Genomic DNA, 13,229 nt, shown 5'->3' on the forward strand with positions numbered 1-13,229 from the left:
ACATAGCATTAGTTAGGCCACCAGACACAAGGGAAGTGAAATGGACAGAGGAAAAGATAAGAAATCTGGGAAATCAGAAGCAGAGTGTCTGGAATGCAAATCATGTTTAAATGTGTATACATCAGTATTAGCAGCCTACTGTAAGAGAATAGAGAAAGAAGATAAAGTGGACAAATATTAAATAAGAACGTGCTCTCTGCCAGGATTTCACATACAGATGAGGGAAGGAACACTGAGGGTTAAAAAAGGCTTCCCTGAAGTCACACAATCTGTGAGTAATGGAACAAGGATTAAAACCCATGACCATATGGCTCTAAAAACAATGTCTTTCCACCACACCAAGCTCCTAGAGAGGCGGGGTGAAAGGGAGAAATGAGCGAGAAGTGTCAATTCCAAGATCCTGGGTACATCCACAGACTCAGACCAACTTATATTCTTGAAATGGAAAAACACAAAAAGACCACATTTATTGCACCTTACCAACACATCTTTCCATCTTTCTACAAGAAGAATTTTACATATACCTTTAGAGTTGATGACCAGGCCCCCTCCCCCAAGCACAGTTTCTAACTCTCGGCATTTTTTGCCTCAAGCTTTCTTCATGTCCTCTATGGGGAATTACTCCACGGCCACAATTATGCTAGGCTCACATTAAAAACATCTGATCTCTGATATCATTACATAGTATACTCAGAAACATGTAACTTCAAAAAAGACTACATATGTAATTTGTTCTATTATATTAATTATTCCACTCACAATCTTAAAAGTTTTACATGCCATAGTGAAAACGCCCATCATTTATATAATTAAGATTTTTGTGTTATCTTTGACAAAACATTAGATACTACAGTAGAAACTTGATTTCACTTGTAAAATTTTTATCAATAAAGATGTCTCAAAACTCATCAAATCTGTAGGTTCTGTGGTATTTATTAAGGCTTGAACAGATACTGTAGGCTTTTCTGTGCTCAATCCATTCTTATGATTTTACCACTGTATGAATTCTCTGATGTACAGTGAGTTGTGACTTCTGGATGAAGGCTTTTACACATATACCACATCGATAGGATTTCTCCCCAGTATGAATTCTCTGATGTATAACAAGGTCTGACTTCTGGGAAAGGGCTTTTCCACATTCAGCACATATGTAAGGTTTCTCCCCTGTATGAATTTGCTGATGTCCTGGGAGGTAGGACTTCTGAGAGAAGGCTTTCCCACATTCAGTACACATATAAGGTTTTTTTCCTGTGTGAATTCTCTGATGTCCAATGAGATGTGACTGCTGACAGAAGGCTTTTCCACATTCACTGCATTTATAGGGTTTCTCTCCAGTGAGTGTTCTCTGATGTATGATGAGCTGTGACTTTCGGGAGAAGGTCTTCCCACAGTCAGTACATTCATAAGGTTTCTCCTCAGTATGAATTATCTGATGTATAATGAGTTCTGACTTTCTGCTGAAGGTTTCCTCACATTGAGCACATTTATAGGGTTTCTCCCCAGTGTGAACTCTCTTATGTATAATGAGGTGGGACTTCTCACAGAAGGCTTTCCCATATTCAGTACATTCATATGGCTTCTCTCCAGTATGAGCTCTATGATGTATAATCAGCTGTGACTTCTGGGAGAAGGCCTTCCCACACTGATTACATTCATAAGGTTTCTCTCCAGTGTGAATTCTCTGATGTATAATGCGGGGTGATTTCTGGGAGAAGGCTTTCCCACAGTCACTACATTCATATGGTTTCTCCCCTGAATGAACTCTCTGATGTATAATGAGAGATGATTTTTGAGAGAAGGCTTTCCACATTCAGAACATTCGTAAGGTTTCTCCCCAGTGTGAGTTCTCTGATGTACAATGAGATGTGACTTCTCACTGAAGGCTTTCCCACATGCACTGCAATCATAAGGCTTTTCTGCAGTATGAATTAGTTGATGAGTAATGAGCTGTGACTTTTTGAGAAAAGATTTTCCACATTCAATGCATACACAGGTCTTCTCCCGTTTTACCATTCACATATTGAATAAGAAATTGTTTATTGCTGATAATCTTTCCACACTGATTATCTTCACAGTGTTTCATTCCACTATGAATTTTTTCATGCTTAAAATAGAAAGAACTAGGTGTTCTCCCACATCCAAAATTCTCAGTGTTTTTTCTTATATAACCTCTATTACAACTGAACAGGTTCATATTAGGTTTCAAGATCTTTTCAAACAAATCACACGTATACAGTCTTTGTCTTGAAGTATCTAGCGCTGTGCAGTCATGAAATATTTTTCCAAATGCATTATATGTATGGCCTGACTCTTCAATAACTGTTTTGTTGTTGATGACCATGACTTGCCTGAGAAGTCTGTCTTGATTTTCCTGACCCCTCTCCAGTTTCTTATCACCTTGCCAAACTTTTAAAATGGAGTACAATGAATGATCCCTTGTGACACTTTCTAGTATCTCCTTATGAAAGGAAACATCTCCAAGCATATCCAATTGAAGGCTGTCAAGTCTAGTCTCCCTGTCTGAAAGAATAAAGAGACAAAATCAAACAGATATAAAGATTTAGTAGAGAAGAAAAGAGGTAAAACAGAGAATTAGGAGGGTAACAGGCCATTTAAAACACAACAAGACGTGTAAGTTTATCAGGTGAGTTATTGAAGATGGACATTACTTCCAATAGTGGTGGCATGAGGTAGTCATGGAATTCCACTCCTCAGAAAAGAAGTATAAAACTGAATAAAATGATTTTAAAAACAATGAATTCAGGGCATTGGAAAAGTACCAAAAGCAAGTCACAGGTTCAAAAGTGTTTACTCACCAAAAAATTCTACTTCCTTAGATAAGAATGGGGAGCTTGTGGCATGCTTTCATAGAGTTTTCCTGTCTCCCATCCCTAGTTTATGGGGCATTGAGAGATAATGCAAATCCACAAGATATAATTTAATGCTGATAGAAGAGCAGATAGAAATTTAACAAGGATAATTTGGAAGCAGAAGAGTCATAGAAAGATTGAGATAATAAACTCTCCGTACATGCCCACCTAACTGCTAAAATATTTTTGCAAAGAGACGCTAGAGAGCACCTAGAGAGCCCAGCAGTGCTTGAAAGTCTAGAATGACTCACAAATTAGATATACTTTTAAAGCATTCTGACATATGCACAATTCAGGCAGCAGAGTGGAAGCCATACTGGCTTTAGATGTCTAACAACCTTTGTTCAAATTGCTAGCTCACCTCCATTTTATGCAGGTGCAAGAAAGGCCCTTAGAGAGCCAGGCATAAAAAAAAAAAAAACTAAGCAGAGACATCAGTGATGGCACTCCATGGGAGAGACAAATGTCACAGTTTGAGCCCAAGCAAGTTAAGAGCCTCTAAAGCAAAAGCAAAACCCTCAGAAGGACAAGAAGAATCCAGAGACACTACAACATATTATCTACAATGTAGCATTTTCAACCAAAAATTACTAACATACAAAGAAACAAGAAAATGTGACCTATAGTAAGGAACAAAATCAGTCAACAGAAACTGACTCCAAGTGGTTGCAAATGTTGGATTTAGCAAACAAAAATCTCAAAGAAGCTATTATAAACATATTCAAAAAATTAAGGGAAAAGATGCTAAGGAATGAGTGAATAGGCAATTTCAAAAGAGAAAAAAATATATAAAAGAACCAGTTTGACTATAAAGAGGCAGCAAGAGGAAATTTTGAGAGTAATGGAACTTTTTTTCTGTCATGGTTGTGGTGGTATTTAACTTACTCTATGCCTTTAACAAAATTTAAAGAAAGAATAACATTTGTTTTATATAAATTAAAAAATTTTAAAACAAGAGAAAATTCTAAGGCTGAAGTGAAAATTTCTCCATCTGGGCTCATCAGTAGATTTGAGAAAGCAGAAGGCAAAACCAGAATCAGTAAACTTGAAGATATATCACTACAAATTATCCAACCCAAAGAACAAAAAGAAAAAATATTAAAAAAAATAAACAGAACCTCAGAGATCTGTGGAGCAATATTAGGCATTCCAGTATATGTGTAACTGGAGTGCTAGAAAGAAGGGAGAGAAAGAGGTGAAAAAAATATTTGGAGAAATGTCTTAAAAATTACCAAACTTGATGAAAAACATTAATTTAAACATCCAAGAAGCTCAACAAACCACAAGTAGGATACCTAGGCAACTAACAACATCATAATTCAACTGCTGAAAAATAAAGACAAAGAGAAAAGTCTTAAAAGCAGCAACGAAAAAATGACACATCATGCATAGAAGAATAACAGTATTGCCAGTAGAATTTTCAACACGTGAAAAAACTGAGGTAAGTATTCAAAATACTAAAAGAGGGCAACCTGTCAACCAAGAATTCTATATTCAGTGAAACTTTCCTTTAAAAATGGCAAAACAAAGACATTTCCAGATAAACAAAATATTTGCTAGCAGAACTAATCTATAAGAAATACTAAAGAAAATCTTTCTGGCTGAAGAAATAATACCAGATGATAACTCAAATCCATGGGACACTAGAAATTTTTTAAAGTATGTGGACAAATATAAAGGATTTAAATATGTACACTTTTTTCTCTTTCCTTCTAATTTCTTTAAAAGACTTTTTAAAGCAAAAATAATAATACCACATTGTCAAATTTATGACAAATATAAGTGTAACCATACATGGCTAAAAGAACAAAGCAGCAAAGAATGCTTGGGGAGGTATGGAGCTATGCTAGTACAAAGTTTCTGTATTTTGCCGGAAAAAAAAAAGAGCAGTATCAACGTAAAGTAGGCTATAAGAAGTTAAATATTATATTGTAATCCTTACAGCAATATCACACACACACACGCACACACAAAGAACTACAACTGAAAATTCAACAGAAGAATTAAAATGGTATACTAAAAAATATTCTTTTAACACAAAAATAGACAGCAAAAGAAAAACAGTGACCAAAAGAGAGATAAAATGAATAGAAAACAAACACCAAAATGGCAAACATAAATCAAACCAAATCAATAAATACATTAACTGGGGACAGAATAATATTCCAATTAGAAACTGTCAGACTGGATAAAATAATAAGAACCAACTATACGTTGTCTAAAAGAGATTCATTTTAAACTCAAAAACAGATTGAAAATAAAAGGATGGAAAAAAATATCATGCAAATTGTAAGCATAAGAGAGCTGGAGTAGCTATATTAATATCAGACAATACAGACTTCAAGATAAATATTATTAGAAACAGAGGTATATTTCAAAAATGCAAAAGGATCAATACAGCAAGAAGATATACCAATTATAAATGTATATGCAAGTAACAACAGAACTCCACAACACATGAACGAAAACTGAGAAAAATGAAAGGAAAAATAGACAAATTAACAATTACAGCTAGAGATTTCAAAATCTCTCTCACAACGGTTTATAAAACAAGCAGATTAAAAAATCAGTAATTATCAATGAACCTGACTTAATTAACATCTATAGACACCCCATCCAACAACAATAGAATACACATTCATTTCAAGAACACATGAATTAAACATCAGAATAGACTATACTGGGCTTCAAAACAATTTACAATAATTTTATAAGGATGGAAATCATACAAAGTATATTCTCCAACCATAAGGGAATTAAATTAGAAATAAATAACAAAAAGAAATCTCAGAAATTCCCCCAAATATCTGGAAATTAAACAACATATTTGTAAACAACCTATGTGTCAAAAAGTCCAAAGAGAAATTAGAAAATAACTTGAATTGAATGAAAATGAAAATACAAAATATCAAAATTTGTGGGACACAGCTAAAGCAGTGCTTAGAGGAAAAATTATATGCAGGTTGTCCTCATGCATATATTCTGACATGCATGAATTTCAGTTAGCACAGTTTAGTTAAATAACACCAATCTGCCAACAACCCAGTTTAAAGTTTAATTACCACAGTATATTATCTGTGACTAAGAGCATAAAGTACAAACTTCACTGCTTACTCTTCAGTCCACAAATCACTATGTAAATAACAGATACACATCATGATAAGTAACCAGTTGTTTCACTTTTTTCAAAGTCTGTTGGTGATTATGAACTGCACATCTGTTGTCCAATAGATATACAGACAGCAAAGTGTATAGCTGTGTTTCCTCCTTGTCTCCCAGTGATAAACCCACACGACATTTTGCAAAAATGGATAACTGAAAGAGGGAATTGGCCAACAAAGAGAAAATGCAGCAAAGAAACAACACTAACACTAGATATGACTAGAGGATAGCTAACCTTGGAAATGGCATTGCCACTATTCATGAGACTTCACATATGCAGAGGAACTTAGTGAAGGCAAACTTACGGACATAAATTCTTGGATTGTGATGAAAAGGATAAAGATACTCCAGAGAAAATGATGCGGGCAAAAATCTTCACATTATCTTGGACATATTTCACAACATTGAAAGTACAAAGGATAAAATGTTGGAAGCTGCTCCAACCTTGGAAAAGACTATGACAATTCACTAAGGCCTAGAAAACAGGCTCGCTCCATATCATAAGTTATACAATGATAAGAAGACAAACACTGTTCAAAGTACTCTACACAGGGTTTTTAAAAAGAAATAAGACACATTTTCAATGCTGCCAATGTTTTAAATTGCAGGGTAGTACATAAATATTAGTTTTACTATATTTTCATTTCTCTATATAGTTATAACCAAGAGTAGGATAGCTTTTAATATTTTGACAGAAAATGTTTAAAGGTCACAAAACAATTATGATTTTTCCCATTGATTATGAACATTACTGTGCAAAGTTTTAGCTTCCCTGGTAATTTTTATGGTCCCTCGCTATTACACAAAGTGAGGAGTACCTCTATTTAAACACTTATATTAGAAAACAAAACAGGTTTCAAATCAACCATCTAAGCTTCCACCTTAAGAAGCTAGAACAAGAGCAAATTAAACCCAGAATAAGTAGAATACAGGAAAAAGTAAAAATCAAAGTGGAAATCAATGAAATAGAAAATGGGCAAAAAATAGAAAAAAAATCAACGAAATCAAAAGCTGATTATTTGAAAAAAATTAATGAAATTGACAGGTGTTAGCTAGTGATGAGGAAATAAACAGAGAAGACATAAAGTAGCAATATCAGGAATGAAAGAACATCTCTAGACTCGATCCTATAGATATAAAAGAACAATACGAAATATTGTTATGAAAAATTTTATACCAAAGAATTTGACAATTTAGATGAAATGGAAAAATTCCTTGAAAGACGTGAATTACCAAAACTCACACAAGAAAAAGTAGATAATCTAAATAGATCCACATCAAGAAACTTAGTAAAAAAAACAATCTTCCCACAAAGAAAGTCCAGACTTAGACTGGTAAATTCTGTCACTGTAATAAACTATAACCATGAGTATAACAGCTTCTCTAGGAGTAAAAGTCCTTCTAGGGGTCAGCCCAGTGGCATAAGCAGTTAAGTGCACATGCTCCGCTTCTGTGGCCCAGGATTCGCAGGTTCAGATCCCAGGCGCGCACTGATGCACTGCTTGTCAAGCCATGCTGTGGCGGCGTCCCATATAAAGTAGACGAAGATGGGCATAGATGTTAGCTCAGGGCCAATCTTCCTCAGCAAAAAAGAGGAGGATTGGGATCGGAGGTTAGCTCAGGGCTGATCTTCCTCACACACACACACACACACACAAAAGAAGTCCTTCTAGTGAATCATCAAAACTGAGGGTGGTCCTGCGGACCCCCAACACAACTAGCAAACCAAATCCAGCAACACATAAAAAGAATTATACACCATCATCAAGTAGAACTTGTCCAGGAATGTAAGGCTGGCTTACTATCCAAAAATCTATTAATTAAAATTCAGTAATATATCACATAAACAGATTACCTCGATAAGTACAGAAAATGCATTTGTCACAATCCAACACATTTTCATGATAAAAACACTCAACAAACTAGGAACAGAAGAGAACTTTCTCAACCTGACAAAGGGCATGACAACCTACAGCTAAAATACTTAATGGTGAATGACTGGATTTTCCCAATAAGATCAAAAACAAAACAAGGACGTCCACTCACCATGCTATTCAACACTGTACTGGAAGTTTTAGCCAGGCAGTTAAGCAAGAAAAAGTACTAAAAGGCATCTAATGTGTAAAGGAATGTTTAAAACTATCTCTATTTGTAGATGACAAAATCATTTATACAGAAAATCCTAAGGAATCAACCAAAAACTACTGGAATTAATAAATGAGTTCAGCAAGTTTGCAAGATACCAGACCAATATATAAAAATCAATTCTATTTCTATACACTTGCAATAGACAATCCAAAAATGAAATTAATGAAACAATTCCATTTACAATAGCATCAAATAGTATAAAATACTAAGAAATAAATTTAACAAAGAAGTACAAAACATATACTCTGAAAAGTGCAAAACATCATTGAAAGAAATTAAAGAAGATCCAAATAAATGGAAAAACATTTCATGTTCCATGGTTGAGAAGACTTAATATTGTTAAGATGGCAATACTCCTCAAACTGATCTACAAACTCAACCAATTCCTATCAGAATCTGAAGAGGTTTATTTGTAGAGATTGATACTCTGATTCTAAAATTCATATGGACCCTGAAGAGCCAAAACAATCTTGAAAAAGGAAAACAATGTTGGAAGAATGATCCTTCCCAACTTCAAAACTTACTACACACAACAGTAATCAACAGAGTGTGATACCAGCTTAAAGACAGATATATAGATCAATAGAATAGTATAGACAGTCCAGAAATAAATGCTTTCCTTTATGGCCAATTGATTTTTGGCAAGGGTGCCAAGACCACTCAATGGGAAAAGAATAGTCTTTTCAATAAATGGTGCTGAACAACTGGATATCCACATGCAAAAGAAGGAAGTTGGACTCTTACCTCACACCATAGGCAAAAATTAACTCAAAATGGATCAAAGACCTAAATGTAAGAGCTAAAAGTATAAAACTCTTAGAAAAAGAAGATAGGGATAAATCTTCATGACTTCAGATTTGGCAATGGACTCTTGGCTAGGACATCAAAAGCACGAGCAACAAAAGAAAAATAGATAAACTGGACTTCACCTAAATTAAAAACCCTTGTGCTTCAAAGGACACTATCAAAAAAGTGAAAAGACAACCCACAGAGCGGGAGGAAGTATTTGCAAATCATATGTCTGATACAAGACTTATATCAAATAAAACCTCTATACAAAAAAACTATATCAATATAAAGAAATTTATATAAAAGTTCCATATAAGTTCTACATAAGAACTTTATTTATATAAAGAACACTTACAACTCAATAATAAAAAGACAAATAACTCAATTCAAAAATGGACAAAGTATCTGAATAGACTATTTTCCAAAGAAGATATACAAATGGCCGATAAGCACATGAAAAGATGCTCAACATAATTAGTCACTGAGGATCATTTTGGTGAAACATAGAGTTGCTATATGACCCAGCAATTCCACTCCTAGATACATACCAAGAAAAAATAAAACATATGTCTATACAAAAACTTGCACATGAATATTTATAGTAGCATTATTCTTATAGCCAAAAGGTAGAAACAAGCCAAATGTCCACCAACTGATGAATGGATAAACAAAATGTAGTATAGCCATATAACAGAATATTATTCAGCCAAAAAAGGAATGAAGTATTGATACACACTATAATGTGAATGAACCTCGAAAAGATTACGCTAAGTGAAAGAAGCCAGTCACAAAAGACCACATATTATACGAATACATTTATATGAAATATCAAGAGTAGGCAAATCAATAAACAGATACACAAAGTAGATTAGGGGTTGCTTAGGGCTGGGGAAATGGGGAATAGGGGAGTGATAGCTAAAGGGTACAGGGTTTCTTTTGGAGGTGATAAAAATGTTTTAAAACTGACTGTGGCAAGGGTTGCACATATCTGTGAATAGGCTAAAAACCACTCAATTGTTTACTTTAAATGGGTGAATTGTATGGCCTGTGAGTTATATCTCAAAGCTGTTTAAAAAAAATGATAACAAAATTTCAGGGTACAGCTAACGAAACATTAACTGTCTGTATTCACACTGTGTATCCAAGCTTATATTCCACTATTCTCCAATAAATATCTTTTATTGAAATCAAATAAGCCTACCAATTTTTGCCAGAAAAGCCACACTGATTCCTAACTCCAAGAATTTGTGCACGTCCTTTCCTAGAGCTTGCTCCTCACCCTCCTCTTCCTGCCTAACCCATACTTCAGATATACTTCAAAGTAGCTGGTTCATGTTTTGCAAAGCGCCTTCTTAAATTATGCCATATCTCTTTAGACTATCATTTTCACTGAACTCCTAAAGCGGTAACTATATTGGACATGCAATTTTATACAGCCATGAATCTTGATGTCTTGTCTTTCCATGTACAACCTATGTTCCTGAAAAGCATTTGCCTTCTATTGCCTTTGAATTTCTTTTAGAAAGGCACTAAAATATGACCGTTGAGGAGATCAATAAGAAATTTCTTTTCTGTACAAAGCTCACTATTACTCAGTTAACTAGTTGTTGAATACCTACTGCATGCTCATCACAGGAGCAAGAAGGAATAGGAGCTACCAATCCGGGTGGAAACCTAAGTCTCAGCCACCAGTCAATTAAAAACAAAAACAAAGAAACAGATTTCATTTCCCTTGTCTCTCATCTGCCAGACTGTCACCTGGATAGATCCAAATTGATACGTCTTTCTTTATGATCCATGGATCTTCTCCTTGTTCCAACTTGGAGATGACATCTGGTTTGGAAACTGGATACCCTATTACAGAAAAATCATAGAGGAACTGGGTTGACTACACTGAAGAGAGAAGAGAAGGTGCCATTTTAGGAGCCCCACAATGAAGCTGTCCAGCTGACCCTCAGCAAAGTAAAGACCTTTCACTGGAGAGAGGAAAGAGAGCACAAAGTCATTATATACGTCAGGAACCCACCCAACTCAATCAAATGAGAAGGAAGAGGCACTGGCTTGGATAACGCTGAGTTATGTAGAGAAGCCATCCTTACCCATTGAGACCAGGTGGCTGTAGTTCTCCAGCATCACATCCCTGTACAGGGTCCTCTGAGCAGGGTCCAGTTGCTGCCACTCCTCCTGGGTGAAATCCACAGCCACATCCTCGAACGACACTGGACCCTATAATAGCATGTTCCTGTTCAATCTGAAGCGACCATTCTCATCATTTTACCATAGCATACAAAACTATATGCCCAGTTCTACATCATGCCTATTGATAAAAATGATATAAAATTTTGTTTTTAGCAAAAACAACCAAACATATCAGGAGAACAAAAGAGTAAAAGAGACCTATCACAAGTGAGAATTCAATAAAGGCAGCATTTCAAATAAGTAAATTATTCAACAAATGGTTCTGGGAAAATTGGACAGTCAATCAGTTAAATAATACAGTTGAGACTTTATCTTTTAAAAACAATAGAATCAATAATTTCTAGATGGAGAAAAATATCTAGACATCACCAATTATTAATACCAGTCATCCCAGGAGGAAGGGAATATTAAATTAGAGGCCCTTTCACTTTATAATTTTTATTTTTTTGCATTTTTTAAATGTTTATACCAAGTAGAGATAATTCGGACCAGGAAAAAAAATAGCAAAATGACTTTATAAACTGAAAAACAGAGAAAGAACTGGCATTGAGTTAGGGAGCAGCCTCACAAACCCTGAGACCACAGCAAAGACTAGGGAGAATCTGAGACCCCTGCTCTCCAAGCATTTGCCACTGAAATATAACTAAAGAACTGCCTATTTGAGAGAAATATGTACTCTGGAGACAAACAGACACTCACCATTCCATCCTATCTAGATTCTGTCCCTGGGTACACTGTACCATAGTTCCCTAAGTAAGAATGCTTATGGAGTTCAGCTTTAACATTATGATAACTGACATCTAAAAGAAATACAACCACAAAAAATCTACAATACATTTATATAGAAGTACAGGTCAGGACATCATCTATAGAAAGACTGAAAAAAATTAATTTATATATATATATTTTTTTTTCTGCTTAGGAATATTCTCCCTGAGCTAACATGTGCTGCCAATCTTCCTCTGTTTTGTATGCGGGCCGCTGCCACAGCACGGCCGCTGACCAGGGTGTAGGTCGGCACCCAGGAACTGAACCTGGGCTGCTGAAGTGGAGTGTGCCAAACTTAACCACTAGGCCACTGGGGCTGGCCCAAAAATTAATTTCTTTTAGTCCTAGTGGCAAGAAATATTTTCATTAAAAATTCAGCTGTGGGGGCTGGCCCAGTGGCATAGTGGTTAAATTTATGTGATCCGCTTCAGCAGCCCAGGGCTCGCGGGCTCAAATCCGGGGGGTGGACCTATGCATCGCTCATCAAGCCACGCTGTGGCAGTGTCCTACATACAAAATAGAGGAAGATGAGCAAAGATGTTAGCTCAGGGCTAACATTCCTCAGCTAAAAGAGGAAGATGGGCAGGGAATGCTAGCTCGGGGCCAATTTTCCTCATCAAAAAAAAAAATTCAGGGGCCGGCCCGGTGGCGCAAGCGGTTAAGTGCGCGCGCTCCGCTGCGGCGGCCCAGGGTTCGCTGGTTCGGATCCCGGGCGCGCACCGACGCACTGCTTGGTAAGCCATGCTGTGGCGGCGTCCCATATAAAGTGGAGGAAGATGGGCACAGATGTTAGCCCTGGGCCGTCTTCCTCAGCAAAAAAAGGAGGAGGATTGGCGGATGTTAGCTCAGGGCTGATCTCCTCACAAAAACTAAAAAAAAAAAAAAAAAAAAAAAAAAAAAAAAAAATTCAGCTGATTTCTCTTTATGGAGAATGCAAATCATGTAGATGTCCTCTGCCTTTCCACTGTGGCTGCTAGAAAAGATCAGACAAATTGGCACTTTAATTTATATGTATATAAAATAGATATCATAAATATAGTAAATGTATTATATTTATATACAATTTATATATAACAAATGTATATATATTTGAACTATAATAGTGGCTTTATCTGGTTTAAAACCATATAATCTGTATATTACATAGCAACTCTTTCCAAGTCTTTATCTTTTATTCTCTCTACATTTTCCCTAATCCTAATTTTTAGCTTTCTGCACTTTTCTACTTGGTTGTATAAAAACCAACTACAAAATAAGCAAGCAACTCACCTGAGACTTGGTCATTTTCTGCTT

General features: G+C 35.7%; 1 protein-coding gene across 1 annotated transcript; it reads right to left on the reverse strand.

Moving 5' to 3' along the window:
* ZNF300 (zinc finger protein 300) lies at positions 1 to 13,229 on the reverse strand. The gene is given in 6 exon segments (XM_058544376.1): positions 1 to 1,800; positions 1,803 to 2,002; positions 2,004 to 2,507; positions 10,688 to 10,823; positions 11,069 to 11,195; positions 13,206 to 13,229. Coding segments are annotated over 6 exon segments (1,800 nt in total). The 5' UTR covers positions 13,221 to 13,229; the 3' UTR covers positions 1 to 982.

The sequence above is a fragment of the Diceros bicornis genome, chromosome 1 (assembly GCF_020826845.1).
Source record: "Diceros bicornis minor isolate mBicDic1 chromosome 1, mDicBic1.mat.cur, whole genome shotgun sequence".
Lineage (NCBI taxonomy): Eukaryota > Metazoa > Chordata > Mammalia > Perissodactyla > Rhinocerotidae > Diceros > Diceros bicornis.